Here is a 27,657-nt window from a genome sequence, read left to right on the forward strand (position 1 = left end):
CATCTCAGATTAACAAGGAAGACCTATCAAGAGTAGGACACCATTCAACATCAGTCTCTTAAAGATTGTTCTCATACAAGATTTATTTCCCCAGTACCCCTCCCACTCGTATCCCCACCCCAGTTCACAGTGGAGGACTAAGGAGATGCAGAGCAGGATCCCCCAGGTACAAGAAACACCTTCCAAAGATTTTGCTCTCCTTCCTTCCCCCCCTCTTGCCAACTCCCAAGGCCTGAAGCTACACACACTCTTGCAAACACACAAAATCCCACTCACTTCCCACACCCTCCCTTTTTTTCCCACATCAGAGCTCACCTGTAAGACATCTGGGCTCTGAGGTGAGAGGTGTCCAAAGTCTGTTTGAGAATCCTAAAGTGGGGGATGCCATTACCCCTAACCTTCACACAAAGGTAAGTGACTATGAAACAGGCACCTAGCTTCTCTCCCTTCTCACTGGTAACTGTTTTCACTCCCTGACCTCTACCTTGTCCATCAGCCAAGAGCAAACATGTTAGCACATCCCACCTGCAGCACACGGAAACGGGCTCTGTCCAACATCCCTCACCCAGGCATGGGGATGTTGGGGGAGTGGTCCCTGAGGATCAGCAAAGGGTTAATGCAGAGGGAAAGAGGATAGAAGAGTGTAGTTTGAGCTCTGATTGGGGAGGTAGAGAGGGGCTGTAGGCTGGCATAGGTTTAGCGCTAATTACTATTTTCAGTTTTTGTCTCACATGATTTTACTAGGGGCAGTAGAACAGATACCCCTTAGAGGGGTCTCTGCAGATTACAGACACTTTCTCGCTAACTGGGCCCTGCCAAGTTGGGAAGCAGTTGAAAATAAAAGTGTTAAAGGAGCTGAACAGGAAGTGAGAATAGCTGGTGCAAGAAGAGCTGGTGGCTCCTGGGATGAATGCCACTGAGCCATTTGTAAAGTGCTACTTTGACATCCCCCATGGAATTATTGCTTCTCCAAGGGAGGAGCAGGGGAAGGAACAGGAATATGGAAACGGGTATGGTATGGTATTGCTTTGCTCATTGCTCAGGCTGATGGTCAAATGGAGCCAGGGGTTAACAGCACCAAAGATTACCAGGCAGCTCCAGAAGATTCAGTGAGACCATGAGATATAGAGACACTCACCCTCCCAGCCAGCTGTCCCCATGGCCCAAGGTAATGTAGATGAGGCCCACCCCCACATCGTGTTCACATTTCTTAAATTTCACAAGCAATATTTTGGAGCACTGGGGGTTAGGCCTGAAGAAATGAGGATGGGCTGGGGCAGAGGGAGCAAGCCTGCTCTGCAGAACCAAAGGACAAGCTTGCTTAGAAAAAGACAAATCAAATCATGGCTTAGCAAAAGAGGAGGAGGAGAGTGTAACTCTTCCAGCTGCTGCCTGACTTGGAGCTCTAGGGAGGTGAGGAAAGGAGGCAGAACAGAAAGGGCTCTTCTATCACTGAGGGCCCTCAAGCACCCATACCTAGAAGCAAACAGCAGCACCCCCTCAAAGGGGAACCAATAGCCCTGACTACTTTGTTCCCCAAAAGTACCATCCTGATGGAGAAAGCCTCCCTTGGGGGAGCACACTCTCACTTCAGTGACTGAGCTCAGAAATGGGTAGCCAGCTCGTAGCAGGGGAGTGAGTATCCTCTCTCAATAGGCCTCTGAGCATCAGCCAGGCCACCCAGCATACAAATATAACTCAGGGGATGGGACCTGGGTTCCTCCTTTACCCCTTCACCTTAAGTGGGATGGGCGGAAAAAAAATGCTAAACCACAGTGTCCCCCAAAAGGAGTCTTTGCCTCAGTGGCTCCTGGAACTGGCAGGGTCCAGCTGATTCAGCTCTGACTGGTCCAAGAGTTCAAAGTCATCCCCCTCAGCATCAGTGTCCAGGTCTGAACTGGGGGCCTGGAGTAAGCCTCTTGTTGCTCTCCGGGGAGGTGGGCCAGAAGGGCCTGGCTGGGAGGCCCCTGCCAGGGCCAGCTGGATCATGCCCTGGGAGACCAGGTTGGCAAGGTTGCTGGTGAGGTTGGATCCTGCAGGCAGGGCACCAAGCAGGAGCTCTGGCAGTGCAGCCTCCTCCCGGCTGGCAAGCGGTACCTGGGGCTCCTCAGCCCCTGGTGGGGAACGGTACATCAAGCTGGGCATCCCAATGCTGGTATCGTCCTCATCATCCAGGCCAGCAGGATCCACATTAATGGAAGGGAAGTCTGGAAGGTCTCTGGCAAAGGATTCCTCTGGATCACTGTGACCATCTAGGTCTGGGAGAATAGAGGGGTGTCTGAGACATGGCAACTGCCTGGCCCTCCTGTGCCCCAGCCCCATAAAGTCAGCCCCATGTAACCAGTTTTTCACCCTGGATTTATGAGGGTGAAGCAAAACCCGTGGGCCTGCCAGCTTTCCCCCTCCACTTAGAGATTGCTGCGATCTCTACTGGCCAGAGAACTCCCTGTCTTTTCCTCCACCATGCCCCCAGTGAGCCTAGAACTGAGGTTACTAAGGCACAGGTAAAATCCTTTCCTTGAGGATTTCAAGGAGAGCAGAGTGCCATCCTGGCTGTAGCCATTTCCCTAAGGCTGCTCTGCCACCTGATCCACGGCTCAAAAAACAGGAGAGGAGGGGAGCTGGCGCGGTGGTGCAGCGGTTAAGTTTGCACATTCTGCTTCTCGGCAGTCCGGGGTTCGCCAGTTCGGATCCCAGGTGCGGACATGGCACTGCTTGGCACGCCATGCTGTGGTAGGCGTCCCACATATAAAGTAGAGGAAGATGGGTACGGATGTTAACTCAGGGCCAGCCTTCCTCAGCAAAAAGAGGAGGACTGGCAGTAGTTAGCTCAGGGCTAATCTTCCTCAAAAAAAAGAGAAAAAACAGGAGAGGGGCAGAATCCCCTCTGCCCGGGGAAGCTGAGAGGCAACAGTCAGAGCCATAACTCAAGTCCAAGGTTCCCCTCACCTTCAGAGCCTTCTGTCAGAGGTGTTTGGCCCCGTGAAAGATTGAATGTGCCATTGTCTGTACAGGAGACCTCAGCATCCGAGTGCTCAGAGTCTGTGATGGCCAATTCCCTGGCAACAGTAGAATCATCCAGCTTAGGAAAAGAAAAGACCAACAAGTCTGAAGAGATGATGCCATTAGGAATAGGTGCTATTCCCCATTTACAGCTTTACTAATTAGCAGGCCCTAAAGGCTACCCTAAGGCCATCAGCGGAATCAGGCATGGATGAGGACTTTGTCAAAATCTTGACCCCTTTTAGGCTGCTCCCCTAAGGAAAACACTCTTATTCATCCATCTTGAGCACAGGAAGGAAGAAGTCTTCGGAGTTGACCAGCCACTTACTCTTAAACAAATAATTAATGGAGAGTATACTTTCACAGGTGGCCAGGAGGACACACACATGGCCCGACCTAAGGTGGGCTGGGCTGTTTACAAGATGATCACACCAGTTCCAGAAGTTCTGCCATGATGGCAGGGGTTAAAAGGAGACATGCAAGAAAGTGTGCTGATCACCAGGCTCAAATTGAAATCTAGGTACAAAGTCCCAATATGACACTGGCTTCTCTCCTTGCTGCTCTGGTGGGGTAAGAGGGTGAGGCTTTAGAGAGCCCACAGTGAACTTGAAAACCTGGTTACTGCTTAAATGTGAGGTGCCAGATGGTTAAAAGGGAGCTAAAGAAAACTGGCCAGTGGTGCAGTTCCACAACCAAGATACCTGAGGACAGAAGGCAGCAAGCTCCTCTTCGCTGTCGCTGTGGTTGTCCATTGCACGTTCTGGGTGTAGGGCTCTGCGGCGCACTATGTGGAAAGAGCAGAAGGCCTTGATGCCTTCCCTTAAGGGAACTCCCCACCCGCTTTGGACTTCAAAGGCATAAGATCATAACATAAGAGACCGAACCCCTCTGAATATGGCCCTAAGCCTACATAACAATGCCTGAGGGCAGGGTTGCTGAGCCTAAGTGGCAAGGTAAGCTGGTAACACAGGAGAGAAAAATTTCTTCCAACATCCCTCCCTCCACCAGCCCCCCAACATTTTTTTCTGGTCATATGATCAACTACCAGGCTTGTCAACAACTCCCAGGATCAGCTAGGGGCAGACCGGATGTCAATGTGGAAAGTGGACACTATCATAGAGAGGGCAAAGGGAGATGGCCCCACCTTGGTTAAATCAGACTCTTAAGGACTGATACTATTCAACCGGCTGCCCCAGGGGAGGCTGGGCCTTAGTGACCAATGCAGGACTCTTTGCAGGCCATGGCTTAAGCAAACACCCAACCCAATCAGACCACAGAAGAGAGGAAAAAGTTCCCACGAGTGTTATTCGTGTGTTGGAGGATCTTGGGCTAGTAAGCGTCTGGCTTCTGAGGCAGCGGTTTTGAATTCCCTTTGGAAGGCAGCTTTCAGTAGAGAAAGACGTCTGGCTTAACAGTCTAAAAGACCTGCTCTGTCACTTACTGGCTGTGAGCTTCAATTTCCTCAACTGGAAAAGGAAGACAATAGCCCCCTCTTCTCAAGGTTGTTGTAAGGGTTAAATAAGATGATGTATGCAAGCAGCCAGCACAGTGCTTGGACACATGGACAGTGCTTCATAAAAAGCAGCAAACACTAGGGATGTATCTTCACTGTCTTTTGTTCAACTTGGGAGAACTTTTCTCAGATTTGTTTAAAATGGGAGTGTCTAGAATTCCAAATGGGAAACTCTGGTAAGCCTGCATAGATTTCCTTGGAATAGAATATCACTTTTACCTACTACCTCCTACACACCAACCAGCCCCCTACTTCTCCCCCTTTCAAGGACCTACCCATTTTGTCAGACCTACAGGCTTCTCATTCTCTTCCCCAAATTGCCCAAGTGGAAGGAAGCCTCCCCTTGACACTTACATTGTCTCTCTCTCTGCTTGGACATCATGTAGCCACGGACACTGAAATCCAGCCGCTGCAGAGCTGGCTTCAGTCGTACATACGCTCGATCCCACAGTCGGTGGTACACAGCCAGGGGCCACATCATGACAGTGACAACTGAGGAATGGGAATAGTGGCAAATTGGAAAAGGGGCTGCAGGAAACAATCCTAACTGTCCCTCTACTATTATGTCCTTAGGGCCTGGACACTTAGTGAGGAACAGTTCTGTTTCATTCTGCTGGTCATCTTCACTAATCTCCCCTACTACCTGAGGGGGTTTTGGAGGGCAGAGACTTCTACAGCCACCTACAGGGATGTGCACAGCAGAGTGTGCTGCTGATATACTGAGGGAAGAAGCAGCAGTGTAGTACCTTGCATATGGGTGTCACTGAGCCATATACAAGGCCAAACGGTAACAATGCCTCAGAAACCACACAACAAATCATGTGAGTTTCTGATACATAATGGCCACAGCCATAACTACTCAGTACTTCCAGCCCCAAGCAAGCAGAGTTTATGCCAAGAGGACCTAACTAACTTTACAAAACTAGGCTCCAGGGTGAAAGAAAGTGATCCAGGGTACACAGAACCCAGTAGAGGATCCTCTAAGAGTTATGTTCTTGTTATACAACACACTAACTCTAAGTTCCCTCCGTAAATAGGGACAGACAGCCCTTTATGGTGGGAATACAATATATGTTAGTGGACCCTCATCAGTTTCTAAAGCTGACACTATAAGAAAAGGACTGTATAAGTGGAGAGCCTGCTACACGTAAGAAGAAAGATATTTTCAAGATACTAAACAAGTCATGAAAATATAAAAAGGTCATTTCCTAGAGAATTGAAATATAAAAGTCCTCTCCCTAGACCCAGAGTTAGCTGTGGCTGGAAAAGCTACAAGTAGGGTAAACTCATCGAAGAACTTATATACCATACTTACGCATTAAGTAGGACAGCAGGAGCCCAGGGATGTAGCGGCCCAAGACGGCCAAAAAGGTCAATATCCCACAGCTTAGCAAGCAGAACTGGGGGAGTCAGGAAATAGTATTAAGTTTCTGCTACATGGCAGGGGACTAGGGTAGGGACAGAGGGTAAGATGGAGATGTGATTGAAATGATTCTTTATGACCTATGAGTAAAGCATGGACATGTCAGAATGACAAATGTACCTAGCCACTGTCACATCCAGTGGTGACTCTGGTAGGAAAAGGTGGATGTCCACTTCTATTCAAACTCCTTTTACATGGCCAAGCCCAGAGGGCTGCACCTTTCATGCTGGGAAATTGGTTTGAATAGGACTTAGCCAAAAATTCTCTCTGAAAGCAAGTGGTGGTGGTGGTTTTTTTTAGTCAAAGTAAAAAAATAATAAAAAACCCCAACAACCTATCACATATTTAATATGACACAGAATGCACACAAGCAAGCTTTCTTTCCCATGCTGGGGCAGGAAGATGGCCTAATCTAAGTGGCAAGCACTCAAAGGAGGGGTCCTCAAGCGCTTGCCTTAGTCCTAGTGGCTGGTCAGAAGCCCCTTCCTACAACTTCCCTTTGTCTCTACAAACATCATGGTCTTTCCTTTCCTGAATGAGGATATGTAATAAAAGGGCTGTTTCAGTTTAGCATAAACTTAACTGAGAAGCCAGAAATGAAAGTGAGAAAGGGAAGATTCTTACCTTGCCCGGGTTTTGCTTTTTGAAAAGCAAAAGATTCCTTATGAAAATGGTCCCACTAACCCAGACTTCAGCTATGTGGTGGCAGAGCTCGGGCACGCTGAGCAACTGAGGGTGCACAAAGCCCCAGCTAAGGGAGAGAGAAGTGGGAGCTGTGAAAGGAGGGTGTTGAGGGTCCCCCCCATCTTGCTACGCAGGCAGTCAATCGTTCTGGGTTCCAACAGGGTCTGGGGAGTGGCTTGGCCTAGGTGCTCTGGAGGTGAAGCATGACTTTCTTCTTGGCTCACCAGGTTGAAACTTGAATTTAGCGACTAGGAGGGCAAACTTGTTCTGACAACTCCACCCTATATGCAAGCAGCCCCATCCACGTGTGTAAACCTGCCACCAGCTCTAAGGCCCTTTGTGCTTAGAAACATCTTCCGTGCACTCAGACCATTGCAATTCACTGTGATTGCAATCCACGGATGAAAGTAGTCTGACACCACTGCTGCTGAGAGGGAGGCAACAGTGGATGTGCCCCTCAGAGAAAAAATAAATAAAACAAAACCAAAATAAACCACAGCAGAGAAAATTCCTTGGATCAAACATATGGGATGAATGAACCGAGAAATGAAAGCAGGAGCTGTGACACACAAGAAGAATCTTTGGCTTGCTGCTGCCAGGAACCAATGTGTTTTCTGACCAGGAACTTTAAATAGCCAGAGGTCACAGAAAACACTAAATGACCTGGTATAAAAGCCAGGAGACAAAGGAAGTAACTTGCCTCTAAGTTTTCACACTAGGGCTGAATAAGGCAGCTAATTCCCTGGCATGTCAGGTTATGGGGCACTGTAATGCTTCTTTTTCATAAACTTCTCTTGTAAATATCAGAGGACACTAGCCATCTCAACACACTGCTGCCTGAACTTTAGGATTTGTTAAAATGATTATTTGGAACTGACTAGGTTCTCGGCTTATGCTTTGTGTCCAGAACATGGGGTTAACAACATGTAACCAGAATATTACAACAAGAGAATCAATCAGAGCAACAAAAAGGGATTTAATTAGTGTTCCATACCTCTCATTGTCTAATGCGTCGGCTCTTGGCACTACAATATTAAAACAAACACCAGCATTAGTTGGTAGGGAAAACTAAACATGAAAATGTTAGGCTGTTGGTCTGACAGCTCAAGTTTTAATAGGCTTGGGGAAAAGAAAACATAATAGCCAATAAAAAGGAGACGCCATGTTATACTGCCAGAGTTAGGGAACTGCAGACAAGGGAATGATGGCTGTTGCCTGCTCATTTTTCCAGCAGAGGTTGGGGGAAGGATCCAAATGGAGCATTAGGGTCCCTTCTAATTACTACAACTGAGAGCCAAGGTGCACACAAAAAATGGTCCATCCCACCCCTGAAGTGTGTCTGAGTTGCACCTACACATCAATATGTACCAGGTTACCAAGGCATGTCATAACTACACAACCCTAGAAATCTGCCTATTCTCTTTAAAAAGAGACCCATTAACTACAAGGAATGATGAAAGTCTTTTGATATTCACTAGCCATAAGACAGGTGTATGAACTACATGATTCCTTCAAGTCTTTGCAAAATAGGATGGGAATGTATTTAAAATCTGTATACTCTGATTTGAATATCCTGCCAACACTTCAAAATTAACATGTCCAAAACGTACATCAATTTTCCTTGCTCTCACTCCCCACCCAAACCGACGCCTGTGCCTGACATTGCCTGTATCTCCTAACTGTAATGCCATCTCTTACTCTCCTAGCTTTGAAATCCCAGAGTTGGCCTTTATCCCTTACTCTTCTAACCCCCTACATATCAGTCTTGAAGTGTCTTCCTTCTCCACAGCCCTCTAGGCCATCCATCATTTGTTTCCACCAACACCTCTCTAACTACTTCTCACACAGATACTGCCCTGGGCTCCTGTCAGGTCTCCCCCTTTCCTCTTTTTCTCCTTCCTTGTCATCTGTAAAATGCTATCAAATTAATCTTTTTTAAAGATTTTTTTTTCCTTTTTCTCCCCAAAGCCCCCCGGTACATAGTTGTATATTCTTCATTGTGGGTCCTTCTAGTTGTGGCATGTGGGATGCTGCCTCAGCGTGGTTTGATGAGCAGTGCCATATCCGCACCCAGGATTTGAACCAACGAAACACTGGGCCACCTGCAGTGGAGCGTGCAAACTTAACCACTCAGCCATGGGGCCAGCCCCTATCAAATTAATCTTTAATATCATCTCAGCGTGTAGCTCTAATAAATAATCTTCAATGACCACCCATCACCTACAGTTTAAAGTCTAAATTTCTAAGCCTAACTTTAAAGCCTTATAAAATCTAATCCCAACATACTTTAAATCTTATTTCCTACCACTCCTTTTAATGACCTCTTCATTCCCAAGAAAATGATCAATTCCTTGCTCTCAGAAGATGCTCTGCAGTTTCTGGTTCCTCAGACTAATCAAGATACTGGCCCCTCTAGAAACACACTTTTCTCTCCACCTGTCCAAATCTTTTGCTTTGTTCAAGGCTTGAGCTTGGGCTGAAATACATGACAAACATACTGATCACATACTGCACCGTGACATCTCCAGTACTGTTCCATAACTGACATTTAACTTTTCTTATGCTTAAGTATGTATAATCTTTGAGAAGAGGAACCGTATCTTAGAGTACTTTATCTGAGTCATAATGCCTAGCTTAGTGCTTTGCAGATAAACAATTTAAAAGAAATTCCTAAGAGGCAAATTGATACCGCCTCTGAAAAGATGTAGCATCCAATGAGAATTATTTTTAAAAACCTAAGGACTACTTATTCCTCAGGCCAGTTACGAGGGTAAGAACATCTCAGGGGGTGGATACAGATTTCCTGAGCTTAGTAACAATGGGAAGGGCGGAACTACAGATGGAGTGCTAACTCTTCAAGTGTCTCCTAAAGCAAATAATTCAGACATCAAAAGACAGTCCCAGTTCCACATACTTCCTCATAAACTCCCAAAACTAAAGGTAAAAATTCTAGGAAAGACCATTTCCTGTTCAGATTGTTCTGAATACTACCAAACTCACCTTTTATTTCAGGCCAGATTTTGTTCTTCCATTGATCTATACACACAACGATCATTGAGCTGAATGCAAGTAAAAACACAAGACGAAGGGATGTCAGTGCAAAGAACCTATAGAGAAGGAAAACAGAAGAAAGATCATTATCCAGTTAAGCTAATTTCAGCAAAGACCACATGCATACTACAGGTTCTGTAGTATACGGACTCAAGTCCTAATTACATACCTTGGGAAAGTCACTTAAACTTTCTGAACTTCAGTTATTTTACCTATGGGGCAGAGAGAAGAATCTGCTTCTGTAAAGGCAGAGGACTAAACCAAATAAACTCTTAAAGCCTCTTTCAACTTTCAACTCTGTGATTCCATTAATTTCAGGGAGAAATTCAAGTTTGATAAGTTGTTATGATGAAAGCAAATATTTTTCTACCAAGTTAGACCCTAGTGTAGGGCTACAAACTGATAGAGATGCACTGAGGAGCATTTAATTCAATCGTTGGACAGATGAAGGAACTGTGGCCTAAAAAAGTAAAATGACTTGGTCAAGGTCACATAGAAAGTCAGCACTGAAGCTACGTCTAGAAGCCAGTACTTCAGAATTAACACCAATGCTTCTTAAACTCTTCCAAAAAATTCAAGAGGGAACACTTCTTGATTCACTTTATGACACCGGCATTATTCTAACACTGAAGCCAGGTAAAGACACAAAGAAAACTACAGACCAATATCCCTTATGAATATAGATGCAAAAATCCTCAATAAAATACGAGCAAACTGAATTCAGCAACAGATTAAAAGGATTATACACCATGACCATTCTTCGGATTTATTCCAGGAACGCAAGGGTGGTTCAACATACAAAAATCAATAAATGTAATGTATCATACTAATAAAATGAAGGAAAAGCTAGTTACTGGAAAGAGTCAACCATAGATAGATATTTACACACAATCTGGAAAATCTGAACAGAAAGCATATCTGAAGATATGGAACTATTGTTAATTTTTTTAGGTGTGATAATGTTATAGAAGTTATGTTTTTAAAGAGTCTCTATCTTTTAGAAATACATACTAAAATATATAGGAATAAAATGATACGAAGTCTAAGATTTGTGTCAAAATAATACAGTTTGACAAGGGAAAGAGTATGAAAGATGATGAAATAAGACTGACCATGAGCTGATAATTGCTGAAGCTGGGTGATGAGTACATGGGATTCTTCATTTATACTATTCTACCTCTGTACATATTTAAATTCTTTCACAATAAAATGTTATAAAACAAAAAACTAGTTCTTCTAAGTGTTCATATTACACCACCCTAAAGCCCCTAAGGCAGTGCCTTGCGGAGTGTCTGTAGTCCAGAGCTGGCCCACAAGCTCATTTTACCAGTCTGTGGAGAAGTAAGTATAGAAATTGAAAGTAAGCATTTAGAAATTCTTACAGCAATCTGACCAAGTAATTTTTAATATAAGGATACATTTAGGCTTGCATATTCTACATCTTTAAATTTATTTTTATTTTTTTAAATGCCCCCAAGGGGGTGCACCGTTCCTGGAGGTACTGCAATACCAGGTCGATGCGCAGAGTGGACAGAGCAAGCTCCTATTCCATCTCCCTGCTCCAAAAATCCAGTTAATATATTGTCCTCGGATAGAAGACATATCAGATATTAAACGGGTAAGAACAGATACCACATTTGATCTTAGCCAAAAGGCCGAGAAGCAATACTATGCCTTTTAAAACTTATTTTTTCTAGTAATGCATTTATATTGTATTTTATAAAAGTATTGACTTGCAACAGATTGGGGAAAACAACACTAGTCCTCACCACAGATGGTTTGAGAAACACTGTTCTAAGATCTAGAGGGAAGCTGAATGCGTTAACCAGAGAGGTGGTTCCACAGGGCAGTAAGGCATGGCTTCTAAAGTTAGATTGGCTTGAGTTTGATTCTCTGAACAGCCACTTTTAGTCACGTGACCTTCAATAAATTAGCTTAACCTCTTCAAGCCTCAGTTTCCTCATCTTTAAGTGATGTTAACAATAACGAATCTTGCAAGATTGTTTGTAGGTATTAGAAACAACGCATAATCACCTATAAAAATATCACACTTGATCTTGCTAAAGAGACAAGAAGAAAATACAAGGCACCTAATACATGCCTAACACATAGTTCTATTCAAGTTTACAATGTGGAAGTGTTACTAGCTATTATCACAGCAACTGATCAAATAAGGGTAGGGATGGGCTGGCCCAGTGGTGTAGTGGTTCAGTTAGTGCACTCTACTTCAGTGGCCTGAGGTTCGTGAGTTTGGATCCCAGGCATGGACCTACACACTGCTCATCAAGCCATGCTGTGGCAGCATCCCACACGGAAGATTGGCACAGAAGTTAGCTCAGGGACAATCTTCCTCACCAAGAAATGGATAAATACATAAATAAATGAAATATATAATTAAAAAAAAAAACAAGGGTAAGGATGATCAAGGGTTGGTTATAAATGATCTCTTCTCAACACGTGACCTAATGATTTGACATAATCACAGAATGATACTAAGAGTATAATCCTTATCATATTAAAAAAAAGCTTTATCTCTGTGTATGTACGAATACATATACACACACAGGGACTGGCAGAGGAACTTTAGTTTCTGTCTCTAGACATTTTTGTACTTTGTTTTTAATAAACATGAATCCATATTATAAATTTTAAAAACTATACAAACAATGAGGAATGGAAGTAAACAAGAACGTAGAAATCCAGTCCAATGACACCCTATTTCAATTTTTCCACTCTACCACTTAAAGGATACTGTAATTATATATGAGATTAAAGAGTGAAAGCAGTTTAACAGAATCAGCCTCTAGAGCTGTCCCAGGCCATTAATCTTCTCTCCAAAGTCAGTTCATCACCCCCCAAAACAAGCAAATTTAACAAGGCCAAGGATAAGGACTCCAGAGCTTCTTGCTCCCAAGTGCTGCTGCTTCCATGTCCCAGCAGCAGGATGTGGCACGACTGCTGCTTTCTCCAGAGCACTTGAAAGGGCTCTCTGGGGAGGCAATCCAGACTGTCTGCAATCTCCACTTCCCAGATCATGAATACTCACACAAAGAGAAACCAGGGTAAGGAAAGGATATTAACCTCTCCTAAGAAAGGTCAGCTTTTTAAAGATGATGGCAATAAAAATACTGTTTCTCCAAGACCTGGACTATTTTAGTAGCCTGTTATAGCCCCCAACTATGCTTCAACTCAATTTAATGAACACTTATTGATTGCCTATTATATGCCTAGGCCTTGTAGTAAGCAAACCAGTTACCGAAAAAAGACATGGACCTTACTCTCAAGTGTATTTACATGTCTGCATGTGTTTTCAATATAACACGACAAGGTAATGATAACAAAGAAAAGGACATCTAAGCTGGGATTTGAAAAATAAATAGTGAGAAAACAGGGCAAAAAAAAGCAGGCTGTGAGGAAGGAGAGGACATCCAGATAGGGAGAACAGTCAGCTGCCATGATATATTCAAGGAACTGACAAGTAGCTTGACAGAACTGAACCGTAAAAAACAGGGGGAGGGGATGAGCATGGGGAGAGAGGCAGGAGTCAGACCATGAAGAGCCTTTTATGACAAAGAGTACTTGTTTTATCCCGCAGATGAAGGTGGACCAGTAACGAGTTTTACAAAGAGTGTATTTTCTTGGGGCTGGCCCAGTGGCGCAGCGGTTAAGTTCACACGTTCAGCTTTGGTGGCCCAGGGTTCACTGGTTCGGATCCCAGATGCGGACATGGCACCGATTGGCAAGTCATGCTGTGGCAGGTGTCCCACATATAAAGCAGAGGAAGATGAGCGTGGATGTTAGTTCAGGGCCAGTTTTCCTCAGCAAAAAGAGGAGGATTGGCAGCAGTAATCTTCTTCTTCAAAAGAATTTTTTTTTTAAAAAGTGTATTTTCTGGGTCATGAAGGCTAAAACAGTGAGTACCTTCTTGAACAAGATTAATCCTGGTCCATAAATCAATTTTAAGACCAGATTTAACCTTTTCTTGAACAGGCCAATGCAGGAAGTTGAAGAAGTTCCTGCAGAGGAAGAAGAGTTTTTCTGTGTGGTATAAAATAATATTTCTTGAGGGGCTGGGCTGGTGGCATAGCAAAGTTCATGTGCTCCTCTTTGGCAGCCTGGGGTTTGCAGGTCCAGATTCTGGGTGCAGACCTACATACTGATCATCAAGCCATGCTGTGGTGGTGTCTCACATACAAAAAACAGAGGAAGACTGGCACTGATGTTAGCTCAGGGACAATCTTCCTCAAGCAAAAAGAGGAAGATTGGCAATAGATGTTAGCTCAGGGCCAATCTTCCACACCAAAAAATATATATATTTCTTGGGGAAATAGCTTCTTTCATATAGACAAAAACTTAACTAATGAAAAGATTACTTCAAACCACTAGAGTTGACCCCTCCAAGGTAACTAGACAATTAATATCAGTGTTCTCTTAGGGGTCTATCAAATATATAAGAATATGGATAAGTGTGTGCTCCTTTCGTTCCAGGCCTTAATACTAAATTCCTGAACAAAAAGAGAATATCAATCTCAGATCGAAGTGTTTGGGATATACTGGGGTCACACTATGCTTGTCATTTTATGGAGGTCACCTGGAAACCCACCTGTAAAAAAACTCTGCAACTATGTGCAAGAACAAGACATAATTGAAGATAAAGTATTTTTGAGATTGGGATAGGTAAGGGGTGGGAGGAAAATAAGGCAGGATTTCTCTGGATTAATTTAGTCCTGCAATGTCTATTCATGCAGGCCCAAAAAATCACATGAAGCTGTAACAGTGTACAAGTTTGATGAGACAACATGCAAAACATTTTTCAGCAACTATAGTCAGCATGAGAACTTCCCAACTTAGCAAAAACAACAGAAAATGCAGTCAACTCTGGATATTCCCATGTGAATTATTCAATTTGGGGACTGCCCATAGCCTATTACTTCTTCTACCCATTGTGGGCTCATGATCAATTTTTTCTCAATTATCTTTTTTTTTTTTTTCCCTAAAGGTAAGCATGTTTATTTGGAGAAAGTTTAGAAAACATATGTAATAATTAAAAAAGAAAATAAAAATGAAATTAGTACACCATCTATGAAACAGTCTTGCCAAAAAAAAATAAATTTTTTGAACCAGAATCTGATCAAGCCTCTAGATCCCACTACCAATTTACAGGAAATACAGTGCACCAGGGAATGTATTAAGCCATGGGGATGAAATCAGCAAAATCCAGTGTGTAGGACATTTTACAGGACAAACTGGTTTCTTCAACAAATAAACTGCAAAGAGAAAAAAAGATTAAAAGGGAACCAAAAGAGTAAAAGAGAAGTAAAAAAAGCAATCAGTCACAACATGTGAACTTCATTTGGATCCTAACCCAAACAATGTTTTAAAAACACAAAATGACATTTATGAGAAAACTGGAAATTTGAACATTAACTGGAATCATTAGTTTTTTACATGTGATAATGATAGTGTATTTTCTTAAGTCTTTATTTTTCAGAGACACACACTGATAAACTTACAGATTAAATGATATGACATCTGGGATTGCCTCAACACGATAAAGGATGAGATGGAAAAGAATTGGGGTATAGAAGACACAAAACTGGCCATGAATTGACAATCTTTAAAGCTGAGTATATGGTAGTACATAATATTATTTTGTCTATTTATCTGTTTTAAATTTTCCATAATAAAAAGTTTAAAAAATGACCCATTATTCATATACATACCCCAAAGTGTATACAGAAGTTATTCTCTTCATTAAAAAAATATCCACATACAAAAACTCCATGGAAGTATATGGCATACCTGGCTTAAAAACCTCCTTCTTCATTTAAGAATACATAAATGCCTTCCTGTATCACCAGAAAAGCATCAAAAATGAAAAATGATTCCATCATACATATATACAGTTAGTCTTTTACATCTTTCCCTAACTGAACTAAGACGTTTCCAACTTTTGATGTAATAAAGCTGAATCATGTATCACTGAGCATAAATTTTTGTCCTTACTTATGATTAATTATTTTAGGTGGAATTATTGAGTCAAAGGGCATTAACTTTTTCTTTTGTAACAGCATTATGGAGATACAGTTTGCATACCATAAAAGTCACCCTTTTAAATTATCTAATTCAATGGCTTTTAGTATATTCAGAGTTGTGCAACTAACACCATTATTTAATTTAGAAATTTTTCATTATCCCAAAGGGAAACCCATACCCATTAGCAATCACTCCCCATTTTCCCCTGCACCTGAAAAGGTATTAACTTTTTAAGCATCTTAATACATGTTACGAAATTACTTTCCAGAAAGGCTGCTGAATTTATATTCCTATCAACCATATGCCAGTTTTTCCTTATTTTCCCTAGAATTAAAATACTACCATTTAAAAAAACCTAATAAGCAGAAATCAGTAACTCATTACCATTTATATTAGAATTTTTTATTACTGATGAGTGAAATTTTATATATCCACTGATTTATTATTTTTTGGTTTCATCCTTTTGTAAACTGTCCATCCCCTTTATTAGTGGCTAAAATCCAATTAATTATCAGTCTAAATAAAATATCCCTTGGAAAAACACTCTGGTGTCCAGAAAAATCATGAGAAATTCGAAAACTAAACAATTTTTTGGAGGCTGACTATACCATGAATCCTCATTAACAGCATGGGTAAATTAGAATGTGCTATGAAGTTTACACTGTCATAAACAAAACAAAGATCACATGTCTATTTTCACAGCAGATACTGTTTCCGGGTTCCTTCGTTATTGCAGAGTAAGCTTGTCTCAGTGGTACTTCAGAACAAAGCACCCCATCCTACAGGGACAGAAAGCCCATTATTGCATCGAACTTGTGACTGTCTGGTTAATGAGCCAGTCACTGGTAAATTAGAATGAAAAAAAACCCAACCTATCTCACATAGTTATAGTTGTTGCTTGCACAAAACCAGAAGTGAAACCAGCTAGCTGCTAATGACCTACCTTATGTTAACGGACAGAAAGCATCCAACCTTACAGTTAGGATAGACAAAAACTGTTTGCAAAAGAGAGGCAAAAAAAGTAAGCCAAGGCATCCTTTACCTTGATCCTTTGTCTTGATTCATTGCCAAGAGTCGTCTTGGCTACCAAAAGCAACAAGAACTCTCCAAAGACCATGATCAGAAACACCTGCTCAACAGATTGCATCTGAGATTTGATGTGTAGATTTTTTTCACAGAACACTACATCTCTACCTAAATGGGCCCTCCCCCTTCCTTTTCCTGTTCCTCACTGTTGTTTTTTACTCAAATTCTAACCTTTTAAATCAGAATTGTTGTATACCTTTAATCACTTCTCGGGTCATTTTTTTTATTTGGGGGGATTTTTGCGGCTAAGAGGGAAAACACCTTGTTTTTTTCAATCGTGAAAACAAGAAATTCCATAACATCCCCTAGAATATAGTATGGTTAACTCAGACTAATGACCATAAAAGCAGATCCCAAAAGAGACCTCAACAGGGAATCAGTTTGTGGATTGCTCTAAATCAATATCCCTACTTTAAAGATCATCTAGAATCACAGAGGGTTAAAAACTGGACAGGAGCTCCACAGTCATCTAGCCCTCCTTGAACCACGTGCTCTTGGAAGCAGGACGGGCCTGGAGTTCACACACATTTCCAGGGCTCCTTTGTCCTTCCCCATCTCCTATGTATGAGTCAAACCAAAAAGTTACTCAAACCGGTTCGTTTCTGATCCTGTCAGGATACACTCTTGCTGACTCAGCTATTCTTCCCCAAATCACTCATTTACAGGTGGTGTTGAAGCTAATGAAAATACACGCTATTGGAAAGAAAGGCCTGACATTTCTGTTATTATCCTACAGATAATAACATATCAATGACTAGAAGCAATAAAAGTTGGAAGATCTCTGATATGATCACCATAATTTCTCTGGAACCTGAAAAAAAGAGCGTGAAAACCTTGAAATACTATAGTAGCAAGGCATCTACATCTATCTTTGTCTTTTATGTTGTTGTCTTTTTAAGATGTAAGAGGGCACATTCACAGGTACAGTTGACTAAGAATATAGGACATTGAAAGTTAAGAGCTACCTACCTGAATTCTGATGATTTTTTGTATTCCTATCCAATCTTCTAATACCTCAAAATACATAAAACACCTCAGTTAATGATTTATCATTATTCAAAACAAATCATGAAAGAAAAATAAAATACTTCAGATTTGATTTCTCTCAGACCTGAGCCAATGATCCTTCCATGTTTCCCAAACGTTTACAATGTCTGAGAACTAAACACTCTTCGACATTCCTAAATGAAACATCAACACCAATATTCAATATGATGCTACTGGAATGTGAAGTCTAACTTTCATTTTGAACCTCAAACTACCTTCCAAGGAAGCCCATTTCCTAAAACAATCCCATGAACTCCAATGTCAAAGTACCCTGGCCTCTGGGGCCCTAACACTATCAGTCACGCTGTACCCTTCACAGGTATGAGTCCTCTCCATAAATGGCACACCCAACTGCTCTTTCAATTTCAAGAGACATACTCTTCATTTTGCTGTCTCTCTCCCCACCTACTTCCAGTATGATGGGAATGTAACAAGAGTAACTGTGTTCTGGATACACAGCAGGCAAGCTACCAGAAAATGCCAGCGATAAAGACCAATCACAACAATGCTCCCAGAGACCCAGAGTAGGAAAAAGAGATCGGAGTGAGACTCTGAACATAGCATTTAGTAAACTTAAGTAAACACTGTTGGGGGCCAGCAAATAAAACCTAACTGTAACATTTAAAGATGTATCTCACGCAGAGCTGCTCCTTATGTGCAGACCTCAACTCCACATTCCACTTCAAAAATCTCTCTCAAACAAGGAGCATGTGGAAAGTCCCCTCCTCAAAAATAACAACATACGTGCTACTGATCCATTTGCATTAATAAACCTTTGGTTTATCAGGATTCACTTAAATCCTGATAAAAGTTTTGTTTTGTTTTTTTTAAGGAAGATCAGCCCTGAGCTAACTGCTGCCAATCCTCCTCTTTTTGCTGAGGAAGACTGGCCCTGAGCTAACATCCATGCCCATCTTCCTCTCTGATAAACGTTTTTATATACCAGCCAGCCAAACTTTGATACAAACTGGTTTACTGAGAACCCACTTTTTGCTCTAGGACTACAATCCCATTGTAGGAAATGAAGTTTTGACTCGATGGTCCAGGGTTATGAGTTGGGATGGGGAGGTGGGAGGAAAGTAAGAAAAGGTCATTTTGGAAAACATTCCTGAATGAGGTGCTACAGTTAAGGGTCTCTGACAGAGAGCAACAGGAGGGAAGTAGGTAGGTACCTGGGGATCAAGGAAGAAGCACCACCAAAAACAAATGAAGAATGCTGTAGGAAAAATTCAGCATCAGGTTTGCTAAAGACTCCTGAAGAAACAAATGCCAGATACTGCTGTGACACCTTTCACCTGAGTTTCCTTCAAACTGTGAAAGGATTAACTTAATAGGCAAACATTGTGTCTTCCTGTCAATGAACTTGGAATTATTGGTTTTGCTCTAGCTCACTGAAAATCTTCTTTCAGACAAAGAATAATAAATGTTTTGGTTTTAAAACCAAGAATTTTAAGAGCAAAGCTATTTTCAGCAAAAACAATTTTTCTTGGAAACACACACTTTGTTCTGTTTCAGGCTTATCCAGGACAGTCTTATTTCATTCAGCTGTAGAAGCCCCCTGTACTTCAGCTCCCTTGGAATTTGATCAGTAATACTTCCCTAGTTATGACTACATCCAAACTATGCTTGGCAGATCCTATCAAGACCCAAGTCCACTCCAGATGATGACAACTGAACGAAGCGGCAGTTCATTTTCACAGAGCATGACACATCCAGATTCTTAAAAGATATTTACAGCCCCACTTTTCCAGCTCAGGAAAACTCACACACTCTATTAGACATCCTCAATTTCCTTGCCTATAAACCGTGGCTGAGGATGCCTCGCTAATTCCTTGCAAGGAGGAGGAGGTGCAATGATAAGTGGCTTTGAAACGGGTGCAATCTCACAAATTTCCCCACTATTCTTCAAAAGCTTATAATCTTCTTCCAAGTTGCAGCTTTGGAGGCGCTTATTGACGCTCACACTTCACAAACTTTCTAGAGTGGAAGAAAGAAATACCTAACACGCTAATTGCGATCGTTAAGCCGGTTTTCTTATCCCACCTCTGGATACCTTTTCAAGACCTAACGCCTCACGCGTCTACCCCAATAATAACCACTAAAATCTAGGGACAGTCCTCAAACCACATTTGAGCAGACAAGAGAAGAGAGGCGATGGCCTTCAAGGGACACAGCTTTCCCTGGCTAACATGAGGCGCCCTCGCGCACTGCTAGCGGCTCAAGATGTAACCGGAGGCTCCCGCCTGGTGTGCGGGGCGAGGGCGCGGGAGCAGTAAAGCGGGGAAGACAACTGAAGGCCCTGGGGGCGAACTGCGGTGCCGAAGCCTGCAGGCGGGAAGGAGTGGAAGAAGGTGAGGCAAATGAGGCAGGTACAGGAAGGAGCCAGTGCAGCGAAGAAAACAGGGGAGGCGAGAGATAGAGCCCCAGAGAAACTTGACGAATCCGCGCCTCGGAGGGTTTCCGAGAGTCCAGTTCTCTCACCAGAACGCCGCGTTCAGCCCCAGGCACCACAGGGCGCTCCTGGCTGGCCGCTCCCACACCAGGGCTGCCTGCACCCGGCTCAGCAGAGGCTCGTAAGGCCCCAGCACCTCCACCAGGACCCGCTGCGCCGCCTCAACCTGCTGGTCCCGCTCCCAGGAGCCTGACATGGCGCGGCGGCCCCTGAAAGGTGGCCCCGAACTTGGGCCTGGGGCCGCGGCCACCCCCTCTGCCTCCGCCATCTCCCCCCGGCAGCGACAACATCCGGGGCCGCGGCCCGACAGTCACAATAACACCAACTGCGCAGATGCGCGATTCGGCGGAGGAGGCCGCCTCCCTCCGCAGCGCGCCTGCGCACAGACTATAACTCGAGTCCATCCAGAGAGAACGCTGCGTCAAAACACGTCTCGCGCCTGATCTGGAGCCGCGCACGCGCAGCCTGCATGACTGAAGCCAAAGGAATAAGGAAGTGTCGTCGCCAGCACTTAGTTCTCATTGGAGCGGAGAAAGTTCGTGGGCGGAGCGAGTTGTTTGGCGCCTGCGTCGTGTGGCGAGCGAGCTGGTGAGCGGCGGCTTTGCTGGCGGGAGCGGCTGCGACGCCGGTGCGTGAGGAGCGATGCCGAGGGAAATCATCACCCTACAGTTGGGCCAGTGCGGCAATCAGAGTGAGCAAACCTTCGGCCCCTCCCCTAGCCGGGTTCCACAGATTCTATGGGATCTCGCTGTGGGATCCTGGACTCCACCTCCAGGACATGCCTGACCCAGTGTCCAGTTGCCCAACGCCGAGGGGCCCTCCCCTGCCCAGTCGCGAGCATACAGCCCTTTTCTCTGACACGGGAGACTCCTGAGGCTTGACTTCCTGTCCCTATCCTCAGGCACTCAGTCCCCCAGCTCGTAGTTGGAACCTGCCCAGACCCAGATATTCTCTTTCTCCCCCGCCCATCTCTCCCCCACCCCGCCCAGTTGGGTTCGAGTTCTGGAAACAACTGTGCGCCGAGCATGGTATCAGCCCCGAGGGCATCGTGGAGGAGTTTGCCACCGAGGGCACTGACCGCAAGGACGTCTTTTTCTACCAGGTGCCCCCAGCGAATTGGCCAGGGGTCCTAAAGGGAAGGGCAGCGGCCTGGTACTGGGAACCCTGCTGGGCAGAGAAAGCAGGGCAGCTGGCTTGAGGAGGGAGGGCACGCAGGAGCCAGAGTTGGGAGGACGGAGGCCTTGACCTTAGCTGATTTGGCCCCCTCCTGGACTCCCCTTGACAGGCAGACGATGAGCACTACATCCCCAGGGCGGTGCTGCTGGACCTGGAGCCCCGGGTGATCCACTCCATCCTCAACTCCCCCTATGCCAAGCTCTACAACCCAGAGAACATCTACCTGTCGGAGCATGGAGGAGGGGCTGGCAACAACTGGGCCAGCGGATTCTCCCAGGTCATTTGCTATTCCCTGGCAGGACCCACATCTCCCTTCCTGTGTTGGGACAGGCCCTATGACTTCCCAGAGAGAGATGAAACCATATCAAGGATGTATGAGTGCTAGAGAGAGATGGCTGAAGGGAGTTCTGTTTTCTAAGTCAACTATGTAATATTGTTAAGCGACTACACCAGCTAGTGCTGTGTGCCAGGCCATAGAAGTGCTTTACATATATTAACTTACATAAACCTCCCAACATCCCAGGAGCTGGGTACTGCAAGTCCACAGTCTCTTATCTGCCTTTCCGGAATCCCGAAAACTCTGAAACCAAAAGACAATTTATAACTCATTTAGCAGCAGTACCAAATCTCGGTAGAGACAGGCTATTTTATAATTTCTATCCAGCTTATTGTCATCACTCATACTTTTCACTGCAGAAATATTAATGTATTTGATTAGCACACTTCAGACCCCCAACTGATGTTTTACTTAGTATACATTATAGTTACCATATTACCTTTCTAGATTCTGAGATAGTTGAACTCTGAAACATAACTGGTCCTAAGAATTTGAGCTAAGGGCTGGTAGACCTGTATTATAACCTTCGTTATATAGTTGAGGGAACTGAGGTAGAGAGAGATTAAGTAACGTGCTCAGAATCACTCAGCTAAGAAGAACTAGGGCTAATATATGAACCCAGGCGGTCTGGATGTAGGGTGCTGGCCCGTAACCACGGTGCTGTACTGCTTCTCAATGCAGATAAAAAGCAGGGCCCCTGTGCTCCAAAAAAGGACTTTTAGGTGCTATAAGGAGAATTGAGGGTCAGAATCCTTGTCTCATGGTCCTGTCCCGCTCTGACCCTCCCCATGTCTGTACAGGGAGAGAAGATACATGAGGACATTTTTGACATCATAGACCGGGAGGCAGATGGCAGTGACAGTCTAGAGGTGAGTGTCTCTGGAATGGTAGTGGGAGCTGACATAGGGAAGGCTCAGCAACACCCTTTAGAAGCCTCTGTTGGGTACAAGACCCACCCATGTATGCTTTGCACTGGACATATGTCTTGCTGGAAACAAAGCAGAATCTCCTAGGCTGTATATGTTGGGAGGGAAGTGGAGGAGAGGGCTTGGGAAGATCAGAGTCCAAGAAATTGTGGGATGGTTCCAGTATGAAATCCTCACACTGGATACCTAGGTGCTGCCTGCCCCTTCCTCATGCAGGGCTTCGTGCTGTGTCACTCCATCGCTGGGGGGACAGGCTCTGGCCTGGGGTCCTACCTCTTAGAGCGGCTGAATGACAGGTAAGTCTGTTCTGAGGGGGCGGGAGGACTTGGTTTCCCAAGTGACTGGGAGGCCCTCCAGATATACCTTCCTATTCACTGGAGCAGGAAAGGGTCCTTCTGTTCCCTCCTGTAGTGAGGAAAGTCAAGATACAATGACTGAGAACCTGATCACACTTCCAGGGGTTGGAACTAGAGCCTAGAATCTGGGCTCTAGATGAAGAGACAAAGGTTCAGGGAGTATGACCAGTTTGGAGTTGGAACCCTAGATCCTGAGATGTCTTTCTGCCCTTCCTCCTTTGAGGTTACGAACTTTCAGAAGTCAAGTCTCCCTTCTCCCTGTGGCCCCATACCAATTTCCCCATCCAGAATTACTGCTTCCAGACAGTTGCTGGGAGCCCCATGTTCACCAGGCTGCCATTCTGTTGCCCTGACCCTCTTCTCCCAACCCCCACCAGGTACCCCAAGAAGCTGGTACAGACATACTCAGTGTTTCCCAACCAGGACGAGATGAGCGATGTGGTGGTCCAGCCCTACAACTCACTGCTCACACTCAAGAGGCTGACCCAGAATGCAGACTGTGTGGTGAGTCCTGGATTCTACCATTCCCTACCCCCAACCCCCGTCTATTTCATCATTTTCACACATTTAAAAAGTCCATTTTGAGTCCTCCTGGGCCCCAGTCCTGTGCGAGTCTCTTCTGGATGGGTCTTTCTGGCTGTGAAGCTCAAGGGAAATTAAGCTTCAGAATCCAGGCTCAGGGAGAGCTCTTGTTCTTTCTATCTCCATAAGTCTGCCACCCTCTTCTGTCCCCCCAGGTGGTGCTGGACAACACAGCCCTGAACCGGATCGCCACAGACCGCCTGCACATCCAGAACCCCTCCTTCTCCCAGATCAACCAGCTGGTGAGCCCCCACTCCCGGACTCCTTTGGAATAGAACCCTTCCTTGCTGGGGTGCCATCTGGGGAAGGGAGGCCCCCCAGGCCAAGGCGCATGACATGGCACCCCTGTCCCCAGGTGTCCACCATCATGTCGGCCAGCACCACCACCCTGCGTTACCCCGGCTACATGAACAACGACCTCATCGGCCTCATTGCCTCGCTCATTCCCACACCGCGGCTCCACTTCCTCATGACCGGCTACACCCCCCTCACCACGGACCAGTCAGTAAGAGCGGCCCTCAGTGTGTCAGGCCAGGCTGGCCCTGGGCCCAGCAGGCCCTCAGCTGGCCTTTCTCTTCTCCCTGTGGCCCCAGGAACTGCCTTTTGCGGCCCCCAGAGGCTCTGCACTCAGGGACTGGCCCAGGCTGTAAGACTTCCTTGCTGACTTGCTCTCCCCTTCCCTCGGCCTTTGGCTCCCTGCAGGGCGTGGGCTGTACGGGGTCTGCTTCTGCTCCTGCACAGGGCCATGAGCTTGCTGAGCTGAGGAGGGCTAAGATTCCTGATCCCACAGCAGAGGCTCAGTATAGACCTGAATCGAAGGACACTCCCCAAAGAGACCATACTACCCTGAGTCTGGTGGGGGACTTGTGTTGTCTGCTTCTCTCTGGACTGTGCCCTGAGTGCTGGCCTTGCCCCTGTGGCCCACTCTCCCCTCAGGTGGCCAGCGTGAGGAAGACCACGGTCCTGGATGTCATGAGGCGGCTGCTGCAGCCCAAGAACGTGATGGTGTCCACAGGCCGAGATCGCCAGACCAACCACTGCTACATCGCCATCCTCAACATCATCCAGGGGGAGGTGGACCCCACCCAGGTAGGGGAGGCCCCTTCATTCCACCCCCGGAACCCACAGGGGCAGAGGGGAGGCTACTGTCATCGTGCCTGTGCCCTCCCCAGGTCCACAAGAGCCTGCAGAGGATCCGGGAACGGAAGTTGGCCAACTTCATCCCCTGGGGCCCAGCCAGCATCCAGGTGGCCCTGTCAAGGAAGTCTCCCTACCTGCCCTCAGCCCATCGAGTCAGTGGGCTCATGATGGCCAACCACACCAGCATCTCCTCGGTGAGTCTCACAGTTTGCACCTATTTTCCCATAATCATTTTCCTGGTTGTGCCTCACTTCTCTACGTTCCTGCTGCTCTGCTTCTGGCTTTTTACTGTGGAGACAGCCCAGCCTTGGTTCCCTGGCTCTCGGGGCCATATTGTTCCTGGAAGTTCTTTGTGACCCCTGCTTTCTGCACACCCCAAGCTCTTTGAGCGGACCTGTCGCCAGTATGACAAGCTGCGAAAGCGGGAGGCCTTCCTGGAGCAGTTCCGCAAGGAGGACATCTTCAAGGAGAACTTTGACGAGCTGGACACATCCAGGGAGATCGTGCAGCAGCTCATCGACGAGTATCATGCAGCCACACGGCCGGACTACATCTCCTGGGGCACCCAGGAGCAGTGAGTCCCCCAAGACAGGGACCCTCATCTGCCTTACTGGTTGGCCCAGGCCCTGCCTGACTGACCACTCCCTCAGAGCACAGATCAGGGACCTCACACATCTCTTTCTCATAAACACACACACACGTACTCTGTTGGCCTGGGGACGTGTTTACTTCTCCTCTTATGAGATTATTTATGTTTAATAAAGCACTGGATATAAATCAAGTCACTAATCTCTTTGAAGGCTTGGAGACCTGGGGAATGGGGATGCCTGTTCTTTCTCCATCACTCTGGCAGGGTCCTCCCCTACTTCCACATCTTCAACCTGAGCAAACAGCCTCCCCAGCTTTTCCTTTTCCTGCCTAGTTTTGGAGAACGTGGGTGCGGTTGAGCCACCTGAGAAATTCCTTACCAGTGTAAAAAGGCCCAAAGATTTGCTCTCTATCTGACATTCTGGGTCCCAGTTCCCACCCACCCCTCCCTATATCAGGTCACCTTTCTGCCAGTTTCACATCCACATCAGAGTGTCCTGTTAGTCATCACAGCAGCTGGCCTGCGGCTACCACCCCCGCCACCAGACCCTGGGCAATAATAGAGTCAGCCCAAGTGCTTTTAATCTTGCAAGTGGGGCAGTGCCAGAGAGCCAGGCCAGGAGAGCCACTGGTCAGGCAGCAGGGGTCTAGGACAGTCAAGTCAGGAGACCAAATCCACAGCCTAGCCAAAAGTGGGCCAGTAGCAAAGGTGCCATAATTCCATTCTCAGGTGGTCTCAGTTACTTAAAGGGCCAGTGCCTTCCACTTCTGGTGGAAGATTGCAAGGAAGTAGTAAATATGTAGGGGCCTAAATCTTCAGGATCAAAAGGGCAAAGCAGGTGATCCCTGACTGTGGTGGATTGTCAGGGCCCCTCTGAGGCCGTTATACCCCACAAAGGTGAGGACTGTAGTAGCAGCAGCTAACACGCCTGCAGACACCATGCTGATACTTCACAGTATTTTGTTTAATCCTCATGACAACCCTATGAGGTAGTAGACATTATTTTTTTTTTTTTTAAAGATTTTATTTTTTTCCTTTTTCTCCTCAAAGCCCCCGGTACATAGTTGTATATTCTTCGTTGTGGGTCCTTCTAGTTGTGGCAAGTGGGACGCTGCCTCAGCGTCGTTTGATGAACAGTGCCATGTCCGCGCCCAGGATTCGAACCAACGAAACACTGGGCCGCCTGCAGCGGAGCGCGCAAACTTAACCACTCAGCCACAGGGCCAGCCCCAAGGTAGTAGACATTATTAACTCCATTTTGTAAATAAGGAAACTGAGGCCAGGAGTGGTTAATTTACCAAGTCACTCAGCTAGTAAATGGCAGAGTTGGAGTCAAACTCTGATTTGCCTGACTGGCATCCATGTTCCTAACCATTATACATCCTGCTTTTTGTGATACCTTACACAGCTGGTGTAGAATCGTCCTATCTCTGAGTCTTCTGGAGCCATTGGATGGGCCCATGGATTTGAGAGGATGTGAGACCTTGAACACCAGTGTAGATAGGGCAAGTGCAATCCCAGGGCAGGGAGATGTCAGCCTCACCTGGCTTCAGGTACACCTGCAAAGTGGTCCCATCACCCAGGTCAGGATAGCTGGGGACCTGCCTTCTTACCCTCACCACCCCAGGCTGCCTGGGGCCAAAGTCAGAGGGTCATGCCCAGTGTATGAGACAGATTTGGGCTGGCAGAGCTCAGCATGCAGGTGAAGCCCCAGCCCTAGAAATGTCCGCGGCTCCCCACAGCTGAAGGGTACCCAGGAACTTTGGGCCAATTAGGATTTTTTTCCTTTTTCTCACTGTTGGCCTGGGGACACATTTTTCCTTCCATGAATCTATTTGTCTTAATAAAGCTCTGGATGTGAACAGAGTGAGCAACATACAGGCCAGGCCTTTATGAACAAAGGGGACCCTTGCAAGATTGCTGGGCAGAGAACAGACAGAAGCCAGGCCCTGGGCTGCCTGAGGAGTGGCAGGGAGGCCACAAGCCTGTCACCACCACAGTCAAAGTATGAGCTTGTCAGTATCAGTTGCCAGGGTCTGCAGGAGGCTGACTCAGGAGAGCCAGCCTGGTCAGTATCAACCAACTGCTTGTCCTCCCAGTATGGAGAAAGATGACTTCAGGGAAAACCAGTGTGCAACTGGTCCCTTCTCAGCTCCACCTCTGACCCCTGCACCACTGGGGACTTTGCCTTGTTCCTTCCCCTTTATCACCCTTGCCCCTGATGACCAACCTTTTGTCACTTGGGGCATCTGTACC

At 45.7% G+C, this 27,657-nt stretch overlaps 2 protein-coding genes and 1 non-coding gene across 4 annotated transcripts; 1 reads left to right on the forward strand and 2 right to left on the reverse strand.

Annotated features, from left to right (window-relative positions):
* Nucleotides 1-96: 96 nt before the first annotated feature.
* On the reverse strand, nt 97-20,603 carry RETREG3 (reticulophagy regulator family member 3). The gene is made up of 9 exons (XM_046675460.1): nt 20,325-20,603; nt 9,624-9,730; nt 7,618-7,648; nt 6,564-6,690; nt 5,832-5,916; nt 4,871-5,008; nt 3,705-3,787; nt 2,950-3,082; nt 97-2,258 (listed from the first exon to the last, which is right to left on the reverse strand). Exons 1-9 carry the CDS (start codon nt 20,561-20,563, stop codon nt 1,801-1,803), a joined length of 1,401 nt encoding a protein of 466 aa, XP_046531416.1. The 5' UTR covers nt 20,564-20,603; the 3' UTR covers nt 97-1,800.
* Nucleotides 11,151-11,341, reverse strand: LOC124248016 (U2 spliceosomal RNA). The gene has a single exon (XR_006890902.1). It is a non-coding gene; the product is annotated as a U2 spliceosomal RNA (small nuclear RNA).
* A 244-nt stretch (nt 20,604-20,847) lies between the features above and the next one.
* On the forward strand, nt 20,848-25,593 carry TUBG1 (tubulin gamma 1). 2 transcript variants are annotated; one of them, XM_046675968.1, is made up of 11 exons: nt 20,848-20,986; nt 21,285-21,397; nt 21,581-21,748; nt 22,609-22,677; nt 22,951-23,030; nt 23,468-23,594; nt 23,828-23,914; nt 24,028-24,177; nt 24,609-24,761; nt 24,845-25,006; nt 25,113-25,593. In XM_046675968.1, exons 1-11 carry the CDS (start codon nt 20,938-20,940, stop codon nt 25,569-25,571), a joined length of 1,617 nt encoding a protein of 538 aa, XP_046531924.1. In that variant the 5' UTR covers nt 20,848-20,937; the 3' UTR covers nt 25,572-25,593. The 2 variants fall into 2 exon arrangements, with proteins under 2 accessions (XP_046531924.1, XP_046531925.1); XM_046675969.1 differs by having other exon boundaries at nt 25,193-25,593.
* Nucleotides 25,594-27,657: the final 2,064 nt, after the last annotated feature.

The sequence above is a fragment of the Equus quagga genome, chromosome 11 (genome assembly GCF_021613505.1).
Source record: "Equus quagga isolate Etosha38 chromosome 11, UCLA_HA_Equagga_1.0, whole genome shotgun sequence".
In the NCBI taxonomy this organism is placed as follows: Eukaryota; Metazoa; Chordata; class Mammalia; order Perissodactyla; family Equidae; genus Equus; species Equus quagga.